General features: G+C 63.0%; 4 protein-coding genes across 4 annotated transcripts in view; all 4 read right to left on the bottom strand.

Moving 5' to 3' along the window:
• Window positions 1-3,019, bottom strand: part of LMJF_28_2550 (hypothetical protein) — a gene marked incomplete at both ends in the record, with an annotated part of 3,030 nt that extends 11 nt beyond the window's left edge. Inside the window, one exon of the mRNA XM_001684488.1 lies at window positions 1-3,019. This exon is cut by the window's left edge and continues 11 nt beyond it. Within this exon, the coding sequence (XP_001684540.1) occupies window positions 1-3,019 (3,019 nt within the window).
• Window positions 3,020-4,570: 1,551 nt separating this feature from the next.
• Window positions 4,571-9,244, bottom strand: LMJF_28_2540 (conserved hypothetical protein; the record flags this gene model as incomplete). Its single annotated transcript, XM_001684487.1, has 1 exon — window positions 4,571-9,244. One exon carries the CDS (start codon window positions 9,242-9,244, stop codon window positions 4,571-4,573), a length of 4,674 nt encoding a protein of 1,557 aa, XP_001684539.1.
• Window positions 9,245-10,644: 1,400 nt separating this feature from the next.
• On the bottom strand, window positions 10,645-13,455 carry LMJF_28_2530 (putative PIF1 helicase-like protein; the record flags this gene model as incomplete). The annotated part of the gene is made up of 1 exon (XM_001684486.1): window positions 10,645-13,455. The coding sequence occupies one exon, from the start codon at window positions 13,453-13,455 to the stop codon at window positions 10,645-10,647; it is 2,811 nt and encodes a 936-aa protein (XP_001684538.1).
• Window positions 13,456-15,529: 2,074 nt separating this feature from the next.
• On the bottom strand, window positions 15,530-17,452 carry LMJF_28_2520 (conserved hypothetical protein; the record flags this gene model as incomplete). The annotated part of the gene is made up of 1 exon (XM_001684485.1): window positions 15,530-17,452. One exon carries the CDS (start codon window positions 17,450-17,452, stop codon window positions 15,530-15,532), a length of 1,923 nt encoding a protein of 640 aa, XP_001684537.1.
• Between the last annotated feature and the right edge of the window lie 1,875 nt (window positions 17,453-19,327).

Below are 19,327 nucleotides of genomic sequence, written 5' to 3'. Positions count from 1 at the left end.
ACGTCTGGTAGGAGCCGTAAAAAAGGTCAATGATGCTGCGGCCAGAGGAGAAGTCTTTCGTGGCAATGAGAGGTGCCGGCACCGGCGTGCGTGGTGGCGCAGCGGCGGTGGCAGCAGCGGATGCAACCTCAGCCTTGTTTGCCTCGTGGTCGCCATAGCCCGCTCCTGCTGGGCAGCAGGCGTGTACGGCCAGAAGCGCAGTCCCGCTGTTGCCGTGCGGCACCTCCATCGGCGTTGGAACCGGCGACGGCGGCGAGACGCTCTCCCTCCGCTCCGGTGAGGTATCTTGCGGCTGCTCGGCCGGGGCAGATGCACTGGCTGCTGGTTGCCTTGTGTTACGTCGGCGGTGGAGCTGCTGATGTGGGTGAAGCTTGCGCCGACGGCCGCACTCGAAGATGTTTGGAAGCAGACGCAGCCGCTGCACCTTCGCCGGAATCGCGCCAGCCCACTGTGACTCCCAGAACAGGAGGCTGCTCTGTGCCTCGACAGTACACCCGGTGAGGTGGCCCTCCGCCTCCGCCACGTTCAGCATGGCGCGCCGAATGTCTTCCAGCAGATAGTGCGAGGGCAACACGTACTTGCCCACCTCGGCGCGCATCTCATCAAGGCGGCACAGCAACGCAGGCGCGTTGCGCTGCCGTGGGGACTTGCTCTGCTCGACCAGCCTCTGTACCGGCAGGTGAAAGAGGTGCGTGGGGTGCTTGTGCGCCGGTGTCGGGCACGGATGACCCATGACGTCCGCCGTTACCAGCTGCTCCACCACTGCATTAGCGAGCATGCCACGCGAGTGGTGCAGGTCGGCCCCCTCCCGCAGGCACCGCGCGCACTGGCACGGCACCCCGTGATGGTGCACAAACCATTTCTGTCGAACCTGCCACGGCCAATGCTGTGGGAAGCAGTCGTCGACGGCCATGGTCATCTCCTCGCCTTTGCAGATAAAGCGGGCCGTGAGGATGCCGCGCAGCGTGTCGGACCATACGCAGTTCGGCTCGCATGAGTGTCGGAGAAGGAGCCGCTCGACATAGAAGGCGCTGCAGCGGCTCTCCGCATGGTTGACGGTGAGGAGTCGCACGATGAAGAAGATTGCGAGGAGATGGTCTGCAAGAGACGGCTTCTCGCCAGCGGCAGCACAAGAGGTGGGCGTGGCCGCATCGGTGAGGTGGCCGCACTGCTGGTCGCCACACTGTTTGCTCACCTCCTCGTCCTGTGACGGCAGAGCCGAGGATACGGTGCCGGTCGTCGACACTGGTGCAGCCAGCGCAGACTCCAGCGTCTTCACCCACCCGGCAAGAGTTTCGGCGACCTCAGCTGGCAGTGCATGGCGAAGGCGCCGCTGTACCCCTCGCTGAACCTGTGCCTGCACCTCCGCTGCGCCAGGCGCGCTGCTCCGCAGACCGCTGTACACCGCGATACAGAGCGGCAGAATGCGGCAATGCAAGTCTAGAGCGTTCCACCCGCCGCCGGGGAGAACGTCGCCGACGGGCAGCGGGGTTTCGGGGTCGGTGGATGGCGGCACTGCGGTCAACACCTCCACGCGCCGCTGCAGCGCCAGACGAAGGGCGCACTCGTGCCGGTCATGGCGACCTTGGTAGGCCACCGCGCACGCCGTACTGCAGTACACGACGCCGTTGCACTTGGAGCAGCCAGTGGGCGGGCCATCAGCAAACTGCACCGGGTTCAGCTCCCGGCCACAAGCGCTGCACATGAGTAGCGGCGGTGATTCCGAAGTGGGCAGACCCCTCATCGAGAGCGCATCGCCGCTGCCGATCTGCGCGAGCGAAGACGACACGGCGTGCAATGCGAAGGCGCCCTCCGCACTAGCGGAGGTAGCGAGGTCGACGTGCAGCGGCACCAGCTCCCCTTGGGTAGAGGATGGCAAAGCGAGGCGCGCCGCTGGCGACGGCCCTCCAGCACCAGCCACGGCGCTGAGGTCCGCAGGCGGGGCGGGCAGTATGTGCTGACCGACAGCAAATGGCTTTGACGCGCGGGCGAGGGTGAGGCCGCGAGGAATACCACCCCTCTCGGCGTGACACACCCGCACGCGTGTGCGCTGCTGTGACAGGAAGTAGTCCAGCGGGGGTGCCTCCGCGGCGTGACTGCCGCGGCTGCTCGAGTTGCTGAAAACGCTGCCACTGTGGTCCGTGGCGGTGGAGGTGCCGGCAGCATCGCTCTCCGCGGCAGGAGACGGTGAGTCAGCCGACTCACCCCGAGCGGCACGCTGACCCTCCTGAATGGCCTGCAGAATTCCTTCCGCCTCGGCCTCAGGAAGCTCCTCCACGCGGCAGCCCTCAGGGGCAATGCCCCCGGCGCCAGTGCCGCTCATGTCGGCGGCGTCCAACACACGAATTGAGTGACGCTCAATGGGCACCGGTGCCACATCCAGCAGCGGCGGCGCATCGCTAACACTCTCCTCCAGCACGCTTAGCTCACCCATCACGCCGTCGCCATATTCACGCTCTAAAGAGAGCCCGGCCGACAGCAGCTGCTCGCTCACCCACCGCACAGCCGTCTCCACATAAGGGCCCAGGGACACCTGCAGCGCCCCTTCCGACAAGAGAATCGCACGGCACAGGTACTTGTGGGCGTCGTCAGCTGTACACACCACACCGCCCAGCTTCACCAAGTACCGCCGCGCATCACGCCGCACCTCCTCGCTTGACCGAGGCGGCATCCTCGGGCTGTTCTGTGCATCCATGGCCCGCTGCTCTGCCTCCTGCTCCAGCAGCCGGTTCACAATGCACATCCCTATCGCGGCGTACGCCTTGGGGATGATCGGATAGATGGCGAGTAGCTCGCGGGCCGTCTTGACGCACTCGTGCCAGTTACCCGTTGCGTGGTGACAGACACACAAGTTGCCGGCGACCTTGACGAACTCCGCCACGGCAGACTGTGTCGAGAGCCGATCCGCCTGAAAGCGATCCACGGAGTCGCGGAACGCGCGCGCGGCCTCGCTGAAGCGCCCAGCCTCGAAGAGTTTGTTGCCCTCAAGGTGCAGCGCCCGCACCGTCTTGGCCGCCATGATGGCTCGGCGCTTCAAGACACACGCTGAACACAAGAAGCGATGCAGCGACAGGCACAGAGAGAAAAGAGAGACCTGATAGGAAACAACAAAATGAGACGCACGCACGCAAGTCGGAAGACGTGAGGCTGTGCCAGTGGGAGGCGGTGGGCGCGGGAGAGAGGAGAAGGTCAGGAAGCAGCAAGAGGACGGGGGCGATAGAGGGGCGACACGGAATGCATGCGAGCATGTGGCGATGGCAAGTGCGCGTTATGCTGTCAAGAGGGTTACAGAGGGGAGGTCCGTCCTCGACGTGTCCATTCGATGCCACGGAGCATGAGCTCAAAACTCACTCGACCACCCGCGGGCCGGTCACAGGGCCCCTTCCCATCCGCGCGGCGCGAGGCGGCCGTCGGCAACAGGTACGGCAATGCACCGACTCGGTGACCTGCGCAAGGACCCTGCCTCAAACTCCACCCACCCCTGCGCTTCGCAGGTCGCCTCGCAGCCAGCCGCATCATGTCGGCCGCCACCTGGTGCATCTCCACGAGTGCCGCAGGCTCCCCGCAACACCAGTGGGCCGTACGAGGGTCGGGTGTGGGATGCGTTCGAGTCACGCTGCCTAGTCGCATGGATGGCGCAAGCGTGTGCACCGTCGCAGGTCGCTCCGAGGCAGCACCACCCAAGGCCTCACCGCCGGCATCGGCAGCGATACATCGCACTCACCTCCCCAAGCCTCATGCGCGTGGCCCTGCCGCGACGAGAAGTGGGGTCCGGCAATCGGCAGGGCTGGAGGAGGGAGGGGCTGCCTGGCTTCCACCGCCCCCTCCTCCACAACACATGCAGAGAGAGAGAGTAGAAGGTGGGGGGGCGTACGCGGACACTCGGATATTGCAGTACGGACATAAGCCGGCATCATCAGGGTTAGGCAAGACGAGTAGAAGAGCCGGAACAGAGAGAAGGCCGGAGAGACAGCAGAGATAGAGACGCACACAGACGCCCGGGATATCGATGTACACCTCCATCCAACGGCTCCTCTGCACAGGGGCATCGACGTGTGCGTATGCGGAGTGCAAGACAGCAATGCGGAAGAAAGCAAGACACCAAGAAATTCAGGAGCAAAGGACGATCGGGGAGGTCGGGGGGAGGAGGAGGGGGAGGGTGCGATCGGGGTAGCAGCCGACTGGGAAAGCCGCCCATTACGTGTACAGATAAACGCATTTGTGTATATAACATAACTGGAGACCCAGCGCGTGGGGGCCGTGCAGAGGCACAGACGCGGCCGTGAGGTGGAGTGCAGGGGCGCGGTGGGCGAAGAGGTGCGGGGGTTGGGGGAAAGGGCTGAGGGGTGTGCGTGCTTCGCAAGGGAAGCAGAAGGAAGACGGCCCAGTAGATGCTGCGTTTTCGCTGCCGGACGGCGAGGCGAACGCTGAAGCCCATTTACCACGCGCCACACGACCCATATACGTGCCCATACGCGCGCGCCGGCCGCCACCACCACCACTACCCCTGCCTATCCGCCCATAAAGGGCTCTCTCTCTCTGTATTATTTCTATGCTGCAGATGGTGTAGCTACGACAGCTCCTGCGCCACGAGCGGCTCCTCGCTCACAAGTGCACGATACAGAGTCTCGGCGACCTTGCGTGGCACGGGGCGGCTGGCATCCTGCAGCAAGCAATCGCGTAGTGCGGTTTGCACTTGATATCGGTGCTCTACCGGTCGCCGATGCAGCACCTCCAGCGCCGCAGCTGCACCGATGACAGTCAGTGTCTCGAAGGACTCCCGCCGCACATCGAAGCTGTCGTCGTTCATGCCCAGCACGACGCTACGCAGAACCTTGGCGCCGCAGGCCCGCAGCCCAAATGCGGCAGCGGTACGAACAGCGACGGAGCTGCTCTGGAGCAGCGCCTTGCATGCGTACAGCTCCCCGTGGCCACCGCCGTACCGGCAGAGGTACAGGCACAGCGCCTTGAGGACGTTGGTGGGCAGAAGCGCCGACTCCAGCACCGACGTGAGGACAATGTAGCAGGCATTAGGCTCCTCCTCCTCCTCCTGGCACAAGGTGGCAGCCTCCTGTGACGGCTCAGCTGTGTCGAGGAAAAGGACAGCGTTCATCGCAGCAGCAGTGCTGGCCGGCGATGTTGCATTTACGTAGTGTCGGTGCACCACCTCCGCCAACGCGCGCACACACAGTAGCAAAGCGTCCTCTTCCAAGGCACCCTGCGTCGCGATGAGCCTGCCCAGCACCTGCACCATCTCATCCAGCAGCGCGTCGGCTTCAGGGGACTCGCCCCTGTTTAAATTAGCGCACGCCTCGCGCACGTCCACTTCGGCGAGCTGGAAGGCACACCAATGGTGCACTTGCGAAGGCTGCTGGGGGTCCTGCAGCAGCTGCAACAGTGCCCGCGCACCGCCCTGCCGCTGCTGCGCAAGACACCACACGACAGTGGAAGACTGCAATGGCAGCTCTGGTGACCGTGTGGCGGCGGCAGACGGCGCCTGGTTTGAAGTGCTCTCCTCCGTCACCGAAGGGGCGTGAAGTACAAGGCAAGTGAGCAGGAAGTCAACGATAGAGGATGGGTCTGCCGTCAATGGACCAACGCGCGCGAGCCCCACACACGCCGCGTGCCGCACCCGCCACAGCGGCGAGTGGAGCAACTCCTGGAAGACGGGAACGAGGGACGCAACGCAGCTGTCTACGCACGAGCTCGGGGCGAGGGGGTTCACGCATACAGTGCCGGCAGCGATGGCCGCTGCGACGGTGACATTGTCGTCGGCATCCACCTCTCTGGCTCCATTACGCGGGGCACGGCTGGTTGCCGGAGGGTCAGTGCGGCCAGCCTGGGCGACAGAGCGTCGCATCGTGGTCGCCTGTCGTAGCTGCAGCGTGCGTGCCGACCTCATAAAGAAGTCTACCACGGGCTGCACCACGTGCACGCGAGCCACCGGAGGCAGCGTGCTCAGCGACATGAGCGCCTGCTCCTGCACCAGTGGCGTCGCGAAGCGCGCCAACAAGGCGTGCACCAGCGCCGACTCCAGTGCGAAAAGCAGATCCTTTTCCTCTGCAAAGAAACGATCAAGAGAGTACGGGAGAAGCGGAAGCCGCAGCAGCGCGTGCGCAGCTGCCCCCGTTTCATCGACGTCACTGCCGTCGTCATTGTCTCGTTGGTGTGGGGCGGTGCTGCCAACACCTTCAGCCAGTACCCGGTGCAGGTCTCGGCGCAGCCGCGACATGGTGGCCGAGTACAGACTCTGCGCCGCCGGCGTCACGACGGCGCTCAGCAGCCGTGCGCTCAGAGCATCATTCAGTAGCGCCATAACGTACGGATGCGCGTCCGTCACGCGAAACTGGTCGGAGCGGAGGTACGCCAGTAACTCGCATCGTGCGAGCTCCGCGTCTACCAGCACGTGGGTGGGCTGGTACGGTGGTGGTGACTGGAGGTAGAGGAGATGCCGCCCTGTCGGCGCTGCTGTCGTCGCAGTGGGAGAGAACAAGAGAGAGTCGCGGCCAAAGAGCGGCCGCAGCTCCTCCATCATCGGCGACGCCGAGAGCAAGTCCGCGGTAGTGGCGGAAAGGTCATCGGGCACAAGCTGGAAAAGCAAGTCTGCGCCTCCCTTCGCATCAGGCCGACGCATCGCGCCAGCTGGAACGCACAAGACGCTCGTATGGCCGACGAGCTCGAAGCTGTAGGTGCCAAGTGCGTACGCCGCTGCAGCCAGAACGTGCGGTCCCTCTGCCTGCTGCTGCACTATGCGAATCACAGCCTCTAGTCCATCTGCGCCGCCCGCGGTGCGTATTGCCAGTCCAACAAGGCGCACATCGCACATCGACGTTGGTGACGGCGGAGGCAGCCCGATAAGTAGCTGTAAGAGGGTGGGGAGGAGCGTGAAAGCGACAGGGCCCAGGCCGATGATGGCGCACAGCACGCTGTTGTTCGCCGCAGCATCCCCCTCGCCGAGGCCCTCCGCCTCCGACTCCCCCGTGCGGCGAAGTGTGTTGGCAGCGACGGCCTTGCCTCGGTCGCGATGCTTTCGGGCGCTGGAGTTCATCCTGTCTGCCGAATGGGTCGCCATCATCGACTCCAGACGCGCGCGCAGCCAAGGCACCACAATGCACCCAAGTGCGTCAGATTTGTTGAGGAGCAGGTCCATGGCAAGGCAGTCCACCACAACCTGCTCGGTAAGCTCAGGATGCTCACCTCCACCCCCGGCGGCGTCCTCTGCCGGTGTGGTGGTGGCCCAAGCGTCGCCCATGGCAGCCAACTCCTTGAGCAGCTGGTGTGAACCGGCGGCGTTGACGCGCGCCAGGTAGTCGAGGAAGGGCACCGCCTTCGTGTACGCGGCAGGGAACAGCGGCATTACGCGACGACGTTCACCACACGCGACGCCCTGCCCTCTCGAGTCGTTCTGCGACGGCCTGTGTGTGTCACGGCGCTGATGGTCGTCGTCGACAGCGGCTCTCTGCACCGACTTCTCCTCGGCGGCACCGAGGAGGGCACGCCGGCGGAGCGACTCGCCTTCTCTTCGGTACGCGTCTTGGTCAATGCTCCCCTCGTCAGCCCTGCCTGCGGAGAGGCCATGGAGGCCCAAAGGGCTGCTGCCCTCACTCTCGTCAGCGCCACCGCTCCCATCATCTCCGACTCCCTCGCTCCTGCCATCCGCGAGAACTCGAGGCGAGGATGGTTCGGCGTCGACTGCACCACGTGGGGACGGTATCCCGTGCAGTGGCAAGCGGGAGTGTCTGCTCAAAGAGATGCACGCCTCTTCCTGCTGGTGTTGCGGTGCCTCTGCCGCGTACGCGTTACCTCCACCCTCCGCGCGCACACTGCGGCCGGCAGCGGTGTAGAAGGACGACAGGTCCCCGGACGGCGGAGGGGAGAATAGAGGACGCAGAGACGCCGCAGTTGCAGGGGCCGCTGCTTCTCGCTGCAGCTGCTGATGCTGCTGCCCAACAGACCGCGATCTTTGGTGTCGCGCGCCCAGGAGACGCTCCACACTGGGAGTGATGGAGACATCCTTCACGCGCGTGGGCAGGGACGCCGCAGAAGCGGCGGCGGCCGAGCGGCAGCCGTGTTGCTTGTCGCCCACGTCGTGCCTTGACATGGATAGCTGCCAAAGTGGGTGTCGCCCATCATCGGCTGCGGTGACAAGGGAGGTGCCGCTTGCAGACTGCGCATCTCCGCCTGCCATCGCCGTCAGGGAAGAGTTGCTGAGTGACGACGGCGTGGCGGCAGCCTCCGTAGTCGCTGAAGCATCGACGGAGGCGCCGAGACTATGCATGAAATCCGCTGCCGCCCCATAGCCACGATGGGTGCCACGAGCCGTGCGTGTGTGTGTGCAACATGCAGTATCCGCCGCACCAGCAGCCACTGTAACAGGCTGCGCTGGAGACGTAGCAGCAGCAGCAGTGGCAGCGGCCACGCTGTCTAGAACTGCGTGCATGTCGTCCTTGTCAAAGTACACCTCCAGCAACGAAGACGTCTGGGCAGCAGCCACGTGCGCTGCCTCGCTCGTGAAAGAGGAGGGCAGCACAACGGGCGACGGCACTGCCACGCGCGCCGACGGCGAGCGGCGCAGTGGTTGTTCTCTTGCGATTTGCGTGTTGTACCGGTGATGTGAGACAGGGGAGTTCGATGACGACAAGAGCAGCGGAGAGGCACCGCTGCCGCAACTCGGCGGCGGCGGCGGCGGCGCATGGTGGTCGTAGCGGTCGCCCAGCGCGTACTCGCTAGAGAGTGGAGAGCGGCGAGACTGAACGTCAGCGCTGGTGGTGGCGGCTGCAGCATGGCAGTCTCTCTCAGCGGCTGCCGGCCGCGATGACTCCACCTGGGGTCCGTCGTGAGTGGGGGATGCAGGGATGAGGTGTGAACGCGCGGGTGTGTAGGCGTGTGGGTGCTTTGAGGAGTAGCCACGGTGGTCAGTCGCCCCGGCAAGGCGGGAAGGCGGCCCCTGTGTCGCGCCTACATCTATCGAATCCTCCCAGATAACGCCTCCGTGGCCGGCACACCACCCTCTCCTGTCTGAGGGTGGTGGTGTTCGGTATCCCTGCAGACGTACGCCGCGCACGGCCAACTCCTCTCGAGATGGAAACAGCGACCGCCCCACATCGCTTCCGCCTCGCTCTTTGCGTCGCGCACGGGAGCGGCGGTCGCCGGACATGGGCAGCGGATTGGTGATGCTCTCGGCGCGCAGGACATCGAGTTGGCGCAGCACCGCGTACGCACGTGAGAGGCCGGCTGTTGACATCACTAGAAGACGGCAAGCGTGCAAGCGGAGCTTACTTGAGTCTGTGTTCGTGAGCACCACCTCTAGCCGTAGTACTAGTCCCGGCAACGGCGGCTGTGAAAGCCTAGCCCGATATCTAAGATCATGTAGCTGTGTACGCGCGCATGTATGTATGGGCGTGTGCGTTTGTGTGTTCGTGTGTGTGGTGTGTGTGTGTGTGTGTGTGATGCCTCTGCCCTCAAAACACACACAGATGGGCGGGCCCCTGCCACTGTACGCTCGCCCCCCCAGTGTGTATAGTGCGTGTCAGGGGTGTAGGATGGGGCACGAGGGCAAGGAGACACAGTGGAAGGGGAGAACAAAGCCCTGATGTCAAGTGAAATGTCGATATGCAACGGCGAAAAGGGGTGCAACTCGGTCAGCCCCTGTGCGAGCCCGGGGAGAGTGCCGTGAAGGGCACGCAAGCAGTGGAGCGAGGCAGCAAGACGCGGTGTGCATGGATGAGAGAACGAAAGCCAAAGGACGTGTGCCGGCGAGCACGGTGAGGTCAACGGGGTCGAGTGCGCATTCCCTCCCTGAGAAGCATGTTTCCATGTGTGCAACAGCAGAAGACGAACACTGGCCGGTGGCCAGCAGAGAGGCGATGGGAGGCACCGGCGTGCACACACAGAAGAGCGAGCAAGCAAGGGACCCTTGCAGATCGAACACACGCCTTTCGGTTAGCTCCCCACCACTCCACCCACACCATCCAAGCCGTCGTCTTCCAGCGCGAACATCGACCGTAGCAAAAACAAAGGCGGCGCCGGAGAGAGGGGGCCGCACGTACCTGCACCTTCATCTTTCTCTGCGTATGTGCGTGTGCGGGGGCCAGTGTGAGACAAGCGATGGTATATTGCGCACCGCCAGGGTACACACTAGTTGTGCGCGCTGCACGCAGGCGTGTGCATTCACGCAGTTGGGCCATCGACTCTCCATCCCACTCTTTCCTCGCTGTGGGCTTCGCGTACGACTGGGAATGCGTCGTGAAGACGAGTGCGGATGGTATTGATCCGCTCTTTGGGGAGTGAAGAGGGGCGCTGCCGTGCCACTTCCTTGGTTGGTTGTTACTTCTGTGTGTGTGTGTGCATATATGTCTGGTAGTCGACGTAGCAGGTGTAGAAGCAGCGGCGCCATGAGCCGTGCCTGCGTGTCGCTGTGCGGTACGGGTGTTGCATTGAACGAGCACACGCGACAGAGATCCAGCAGGCAAGAGCGGGGACATAACGGAAAACAACAAGAGAACGGATGCGTTAGCTGTGCGGGGCTCTCTGCCAGATCACCTCCTGAAAAGCCGCCGCGGGAGCGACGCTCCTCGCAGCAGCGACCGGGAGAGGGAAGAACACACGCTCACGCACGCGCACGCGCACCTGCCCCGGTCCCCTCTAGGCGGAAACAGCAAAGACGCGTTGTTCTGTATGCATAATCCAGGAGGAGCGTGCAGCCGGAGGTGGGGAGATCAAGACGTTCGAGTTGCGCGCGTCCTGCAGCTTGTCGGAGAACTCCAGTGCGCTGCGGCGCACGATGATCATGTTCGGCTGGACACGATAGACGACAAGCTGATCGAGTTTCCGCACCCTCGAGCACGCAACATAGATCAAGTGCGCGCAGTCAAAGAACTTCTCGCAGTCCAGCACCACTGTGCCCTGCAGCGTCAACCCTTGCACCTTGTGCACCGTGAAGGCGTAGCCGAGCTGTAGCGGTATAGTGAGCACCTCGTGGCCGTAGAAGTAGCTCTGCGCCGTGCCGCCGAGGAGAATCGAGATCGGCGGAATCTGCACCACTTCCCCACCAAGAAGGCGCACAACAGGGAGCTGTGCAAACAGCCTCTGCTGGCACACACGCTTGAAGATGACGCGCGCCGCGCGGTCGGAGCGGCGCGGGAAGAGGCTCACGTCCGGCGGGGCAAAGGCCTCGACAACGCCAACGCTGCCGTTCGACACAGTGCGTGAAAGATTGCGATTCACCATGACCCGGCACCCCAACTTTAGTCGCAGCGGCGTGAGGGAGAGGGCAGCGTCGGAGCTTGTCATGTCCGCCAGCGTCATGGCCACGCTGAGCGGTGCCATAGAGGACGGCTCCTCCTCCAACATCGTGATAACGCGGCCGCCAAGTCGCGTGGCAACGGCAGCTGCGATCCCTTCCCACTCGGCGGCAGAGAAAGGTGCTGTGACGCGGCGCGTTCGCTTCGTCGTAAGAGCGATGACGGGCTTGCGCAACGTTTCCGCCGCGACGGCGGCGAGGGTACCACTGTGAGTTCGGTCCGCCATGAGGGCTGGCGCGCCGCCCGCAGCGAGTGCCGAGGACCGCGTGGAAGCGCCACCATCACCGCTGTCCGCATCGCCATCGCCTCCACCTCTCGCCCCAGGATTGTGCAGCTCCCGCTCACGGCACCGCAATCGCAAAATGAAGCGCGTCTCCAGCCCCCCCTCCGCTCGCACAGGCATGAGGACAAGTTCGTGATCCGCGACACTCGGCACAGGCTCTCTCCCACCGCCGTCCTTGCGATGAAGACCAGCGCGCACGCGCTGTGCCTCCTCGTGAATCATCTCCAACAAGCGTTCCCGGTTCGGCATGGCGGCTCGCATGCCGTTGGCGTCTCTGTTCAGCTCCACCAACGCTGAGCGCGTGAAGCTGCCACAAAGCTGCAGCGGCCCACGCTGAGGGGTGAAGATCATCTCCTGCGTCATCAACTCTCCCAGCTTAAGATCGTTGAGCTGCTGTGCCTCGCGGCGACGAGGAAAGAGGTACGTAATGTGCGTGGTGTTCGGTGGTATTGGCCGGTCGAGGGCAGCGAAACGCTCCACGTCGAAGCGGCCACGCCGCAGATCCTCCAGCAGCTTCATGAGCGGGTCGTCGGCGGCGTGGCGCATTGGAGTGACGAGGCGCAGCGCGACCAGGTGCTTGAAGGCGACACTTTCGTACGCCGGCAGCGTGTCCTCACGTGAGAGCTGCAAGAAGTCGCCGCACACAATGAGTTGCAGCCCGCCGAACGGGCTGTGATGCATGCGAGCCAGTCGGGCTTCCATGTCAAAGGCGTCCAGCATACTTGCGTCAAGCAGTGAGACCTCGTCTATAATGACTACGTCGACGGCTCGCAACGCGTTGGCGTCCCACCGATGCGGCGCCGTGTCGAGCGGCGCGTTGAAAGCGTGGTGAAAGGTGCATCCGCCAAGCTGGACGGCCGCCACGCCTGTTGTGGCCGTCATGGCGACCCGTAGTCCCATCTGGCAAAGCTCTTGGTAGATGCGCTTGAGCAGCACTGTCTTGCCGGTCCCGGCGCTGCCGCCGATGAACAAGTTGAAGCCGCGCAGCGCCAGCCTCACCACGTGGTGCTGGTCCAGTGTGAGCGTCATGCCCATGGCACAGGGGTCCGCGGGGGTGTCAAGCTTCGGGGGCATGTACGCGTCGCGCAGACGGGCGTAGAGCTGCCCCAGCTCCTTGTTCATGTACGTGAAGGCGTCGTGCCGCTCGAGAAGCTTTGCCACGCGCGCCGTCCAGTGGTCGGGCCCACGTCGCAGGAACGGCCGAAGCAGCTGACTTCGTGCCTGTGCCATCGCCTCGTCTGCTGGCATGGGGGCTACCTCAGAGACACTGCACTTCGCAGATGACCTTGCCCGCGAGCCGCCTGCCCTCGCTTTCTTGGTGGCTGACGCGGACGAGGTTCGCTCAGCGGCAGCGGCGGCCTTCGCATCTCGGAGCCCCTGCTGTGCCTGTCGCTCCCGTCGACGCGATGCGTTACGCTGTTGAGTTGACATAATTTTCTGGAGCGCCACCATGTACTCTGCAGGACTCCACTCGATCTGCAGCGGGTTCGACACGCCTCGATAGAAGCCGACGCCGAACAGCATCTTGGCGGCCAAGGAAGTCGTGCGGACGAGACGGCCGTTGAAAGGGTTCACAAAGCTCTCTCGAAAGAGGCCTGAGTACACCTCATGGGTCACCGTGGTGGGCGCGATCGAAGGCGAGGCAGCATCCGATCCGGTGCTCGTGGACGGCGCAGCCGCGGCAGCCGGAGTAGCGTAGCAACCGTCACCGGTGCCGTGTTGTGCACAGAGGGAGGTGCGAAGTGTCGGCTCCTTCTGCGGCGGTGCGAACTCCATCGGCAGGTGCACGCGAGGCAGCGGCACAGGAACGCAGGAAGCACTCGCACTTGGGGCTTCACCGGTCTCAGCAGCCCCCGCGTTTGCCTCCATGACTGCCACAGATGCGTTGGATAATTTCAGGCGGCAGCTGCCATCCCTGTCGTCGCCGCTAGACCCACTGGCGCCGCTGGCAGCGTTACCTGCGGTTTGTGAGTTCGCACTCGCAGTCGTGCGCCTGCGATCGTCTGCGGCCACAGTGTCCTCCTCTTTTAAAAAATGAGGAGCAGGCGCCGCTGTGTCGCGCCGCAGGGCCTCGTCCACAAAGGAGCCCGCCGCACCGCTGCTGCGACCAGCACTCACGTGGAAGGACACGGTAAACTGCCGTTGCCCTTCTTCGCCCTCGTTCAGCCGAAGGGAGAACAAGCGAACGGCGCTGGTCAACGCATGCGGGCGGCAGCAGTCGGTGCTGTGAGTAGAGTCTGGCCATGACACCAACAAACGTGCTCGAGGCCCTCGTACAGCAGGGTTCGTCGCGTGATGTTGAGCGACACCGGCGTCACACGCACAAAGACGCAGGAGACGTCTCCGCGAGTGCATCGCCCCTTCAGCGCACAGCGTAAGCTTCTGCCCTCCACCACCTCTCCTCTCCTCCGTCTGCCTTTTTCTCTCTGTGCGTGCCTGCCGCTGCGGCGGCCAGTCCCGTTGTCGAATGATGCGTCCCACCGGACCCCTTCCCTCCTTCCTGTTTTAGTCGCACACGCCCACCGGAAAGATGCGCCACGAGGGACACAGAGAGAAGACGGTGTGCTTGGAGCCGATGCAGGCGCGCGGTCCGTCTTGGACGCTGACGGGTTGGTGCTGCCGATAGAAGAGGCAAGCGTCTGTGCGTACCTCTGTTTACGAAGGAATGAAGCGGGCGTATTTATGTAGATCGGTGTGCGCCACCACCACCACCCCTGCAGGCATGGGAGTAGCTGACGTAGCTCTGCAGGGATGCCGAATCCCGTGTGCTGACAACCGTGCCACGTTGCCACCGGCGCGTCCATGCACACAAGCAGCAAATATTGCCCTCGTCTCGCGATGGAACACACGGCCTGAACGAAACGAGCGGACGAAAGGAAAGCAACAAAATGAGGCGGCGGCGGCGTCGATGGGAGAGAAGAGAAGAGAAGAGACGACGGACAATGATAGATGAAAAGCTGCGCACCGAGAAGTGCGAGGACGAGGGCGGTGCGGAGAATCGGGATGAAGGAAGGAAGGCAGGCAGGCCGACGACGTCATCGCCGGCCCTCCTCCATCGTCCTCTCTCCACAGACCAGTACGCTCAGCAGTGGGCGAGTGTGTCCGCCTACATGCGCGTTCTTCCCTCTCACAGTGATACAGGCATCAAGAAACGTATGCACGCTCACGTGCATGTGTGCGAGCGCGTCGCGCCCGTCCCTCTCTGAGGTGGCGAGGAGGAGTGGCGCATGTTTGTCGGTCGCGTGCCTGTGCGGAAATGGGTGTCCACATCAGACAAAGCATGTGCGTGCACAGCTGTCCTTGCCAGCGCTAGACCTCGTCTTTCCTTTCGGTCGAATGCCACTGCAGCCAGGCACGCACAAGTAAGCTTCGCTGGGGCATTTCGATAGGCGCTCCAAAGGGACAGCCTGCCGCAGCACCCTCACATCGGCCCATGCCGCTGCTGACGCGAAGGAAGGAAAAGGAAAGACTGCCCCTCCCCCCTCCCTAGACGAGGTGCTGCCACTCGCCCTCCCCTCCACCGAGGTTCACCAATCCTTTGTGCTCTCCGTCCCTCTGTGTGCCTGTGTGTGTGTGGGTGTGTGCGTCAAGTGCTTGGTGCTTACAGTTACGCCCAGGCAGTCATTGCTCGTAGAAAGGCACACGCATCAAGTAAAGTCCGAGAAAGGGGGGCAGGGGGCCACAGCGCATAGAACACAAGCCTCTCTCGCTCGCTGGGGATGCGCAGGGAGGACAAGCATCGGCGACTTCCATCACATCCACATCGCATGTGTGTATGTCTGTGTGTGCATGTGGGGACGGCAGAAGTTCTCCATGCAACCTTTGGTCGCGCGTGTGCTGACACGCAGACTAAGGCATCTGGATTTCGAGGACGAGTGGCGAAAAGTGAGAAGAACGACGGGTCCATCAGCAGGTGCTTCGAAAACGAACGCGTCCCTCCTGCTCAGGAGGAGGGCAAATCAGACTCGGCAGCGCGTCGCACCGCCTCTTCAAGCGACTGCGTCGGGAACACGTGCCGTGCGCCGTAGCGCTGCCGCAGGTGCTGAAGGGCCGCCTCACAAATGGGCAGCCGGGGCACGGAGGCCCATCGCACGGCAGGACGTAGCTGGCACACCGCCACGCAGTCGGTGCCGTACACGGAGAGGTTCGGAAAGGCAATGCCGAGGTGGTCCATCGCGCGCTCCTCCACTTCCTCCGTGTGAATGGCCTCCACTGTGGGAGCCGATGTGGCTCTCTCGTCGCCATCTTGTGCAGCAGCCGACGACGGGTCCAGAAAGGCCTCGTTCAACAGCTCCCGCACGAGGTCCGACACCGTCAAGGACAGCTCTCGCACTCCACGAAGAACAACATACCAGCACGCCGCCTCCGACGGTGCCGCCGCGCCGCCGTAGCGGCGGAACACGCGTGCCTCGGTAAGGTCGTTGAAGTCGATGCAGAAGGCGATCTGGTCAGCCACACGTGCCGACCCACGTGAGGCAAACTCGCGCAACCAGTTCGTGTCCTTGGCACTAAAGTCATTCGTCGCCGCCATCTCCACCACGTCCTCCGAAGTGAGAGCCTCGTCCGCGTCCTCTTCACCGCTGCTGCCGCGACTTCGCGAGCGGGAGTGCCGGACAGCGCCATCGTCCTCATCCTCCTCGCGATCGATCTCCTCCACGACCGGTTCGCCACGCCGCCGGCGGCCACTCTCGCCCCCATACTCGGCCAACGACGCCCCGTCGCGCCTTCGCTTGTGGTGCTTCGCCGGTTCCTCCTTGATCCTCACTTCCTCCAAGCACCAAATGGACTGACGGGTGCAATGCGCGCAGTAGTGGCTGCACCTCCATCCTTGCGGTGATCCACCCAGCCGCGCTCGTGAGCCGCAGGTTCGGCACACCTCGTCGTAGAAAACCGTCGTTGCGGCCGCGGCTTCTTTGGCAGCATTGGCCGCCGCCGTTGCCTTGGACCGCGCCATGGCAGCCGCAATCGTGGACGTCGATGACGACAGCGGCGGAGACGGAGATGAGGCCACCGCGGACGCTGGCCCCGTCGTAATGGCCGGCGTAGAGGACGTGTCTGGTCGGCTCAAGATCTCCTCCAGTCTCCCAGACACCGCATAGCCCTGCCCATCCGCGGCGTCAGCGCCCTCACCCTTGATACCGGCCTCAGCCAGCAGCAGCTCCTGTTGGGTGTAACCCATGTTCGTGGCGTGCCGGTACTCGTCGGTGGCACGGCAAAATCGCTCGATCTTCTCGAGGGCGTCCTCGTCAGCGTAGCTTCCGATGTCACCGATTGCAACCTGTGCCGGGTTCGCCGACCGTACGTAGCGAATCTGGAACTTGCTCTCCTTCCACGAGACCCGCTCAATGATGTCGTCGAGGTTCACCTGCTTCGCTGCCTCGGGGTTCTGGAAGAACAAAATATCCTTCTTGAGGTGCATCACGCGATCTGCGCGGTCGCCGGTGGACTCGTGCGACAGATTGCACTTCTCCGCCAAGGCGTGGACAACCATGCGGTCCAGCGAGGAGAGGTTCGGCAGCTCCAGCTCGTACTTGGACTTGTCCTCGATGAAGGCGAGCAGCAGGCGATGGTAGTGCCGCACGAACCGCATTTGATTTTCCTTTGCATGCAGCGCAGTCGCCTCCGTCGTGGCCGCATCCGCGTCGCTCGCCGTATCCTTCTGAAAGTGAAGCCCCTCTGCAACGTCCAAAGCGGGGGAGGAGGGCGTCGGCTGCACCGTGGGTTGCGGGTGGCGGCTGGGCGAAGCCGAATCCTCAAGAGTCCGCCCCTTCTTCAGGACGGTCCTGCCGGTGGGATTGGCGGCACGATTGCGGATCGACTGCCGCGCGCTCTCCAGTATTGCACGCATGCTAGCACGTGCGTCCATCGCTGCAGCTATGGTGCCACCAACGCGGCTCGTATGGGCGTGCGAGTGGGGGAGGTGGGGGTCTAGTAGAGTTCGTGTAATCCGTGTTGCTGCGCAAGCCGATCCACAACTCGAATCAGGTGGCGATCGCAGGTGAACCCAGGCAATCGCAAGAGGAGGCGATGACGAGAGAGAGGGTGCGGAGCGAGAGAGTGAGAGAAGATACGCGCATTCTAAATTCGTTTTTTTATAAAGGTAGCGAGCCGGAGTGCTGGCACACACGCGCACGCACCGGCGAAGGATGGCTTGGCGCGGAGCGAGGGAAGAGAAACGAGAAATGGCCAAGAGGCACGCAGCGTGGAGACAGAGGGGTGGTGGTCTGATCACACATGCACACATAGAAAGACGCTCGTGAGGCGAGCACCGAGACCCGACGCGACTGGGGGAGAAGACATGATGTGTCTTCGAACAGCTGCCTTCGCAAACACGGGCTATCATTCGTGTTGCCTCCTTTGCGCCCCACACGCATAGGCACACACGGGACCTGGAGAAATGCGGTTTTGATTGCCATGTCACACATACGCCATCATAGACATACATAACAACAACAACAACAACACACACACACAGGCGCGCTCAGGGAGATTCGTGAGAGAGAGAGAGAGAGTCGGCGCCACGGGACGTGACCGGTGCACGATAGGACCAACAACAAAAAAAGTTCGCAAAGAGGGCAACAAAAGGGAGGGGGAGGGAGAGATCCATCAGAGAACATAAAGAGAGCAGCAGCAGCAGCAGCACATACAAGGGCTTAAGTTGCTCCACACATACATGTGAGTGTGTGTGTGTTTGTGTGTGTGTGCAGGCATGTGCATCGAGCCGAAACCCCCAGAGGCGCCCCAAAGGCATCAACATGTGCGCATGCGTGCACCTTCACACCGCTTGCATCGTATTGACCGAGTGACAAAAAAACAAAAGACAGACATATCCAGAGAAAAATGAAAACAAAGGCGAGAAGTCAACGCGCACAATCGAAAAGAATGGGGAGACAAGCCCAAGAAAGACGAGAGAGCACAACATCAGGGAGGGAGAGGGAGAAGGTCAAGAAAAAGCATTGCACTTGAGCGCTCTGGCGTGGGGCGTGGGTATCTGGCAGCAGGGGCAACGAGCCCCCCACCCCCTCCCCACTTCCCTCCTCAGAGTCTTTGCATGATGAGGGAGAGGACACCAACCCACGCGACTACATCTGAGGAGCCCTTACAGAGACCCACACAAGCCCCAAGCACATAGACACAGCAAGGCCGCACGAGAAAAATACAGAGAGAAAAAGTAAGCAGATGCGCGTCGAGTGCTTCACAAGGAGCAGCTCGCAAAAGAGAGGGGGAAGGGAGAAAGCATAGGCACAACACAAGCTCATGCGCAGGCACGCACACGGCTGTATTGTGTGCGCAGGCACGCGCGCTGAGGTCGAAAATTGCCGAGTAAAGCAAAAAAGAAACGCAGAAGTAAAGGGAATTCAAGAACGCACCAAACAACAGCACGCTCCCACACGCACAGAATAAAGGAGAAACTCTTTTCGCATCAACGTGTCCATTCGATGCCACGGAGCATGAGCTCAAAACTCACTCGACCACCCGCGGGCCGGTCACAGGGCCCCTTCCCATCCGCGCGGCGCGAGGCGGCCGTCGGCAACAGGTACGGCAATGCACCGACTCGGTGACCTGCGCAAGGACCCTGCCTCAAACTCCACCCACCCCTGCGCTTCGCAGGTCGCCTCGCAGCCAGCCGCATCATGTCGGCCGCCACCTGGTGCATCTCCACGAGTGCCGCAGGCTCCCCGCAACACCAGTGGGCCGTACGAGGGTCGGGTGTGGGATGCGTTCGAGTCACGCTGCCTAG

The sequence above is a fragment of the Leishmania major genome, chromosome 28, assembly GCF_000002725.2.
Source record: "Leishmania major strain Friedlin complete genome, chromosome 28".
Lineage (NCBI taxonomy): Eukaryota > Euglenozoa > Kinetoplastea > Trypanosomatida > Trypanosomatidae > Leishmania > Leishmania major.
The sequence above is the reverse complement of the archived record's forward strand: the minus strand, read 5'-3'. Positions and strand labels throughout refer to the sequence as shown.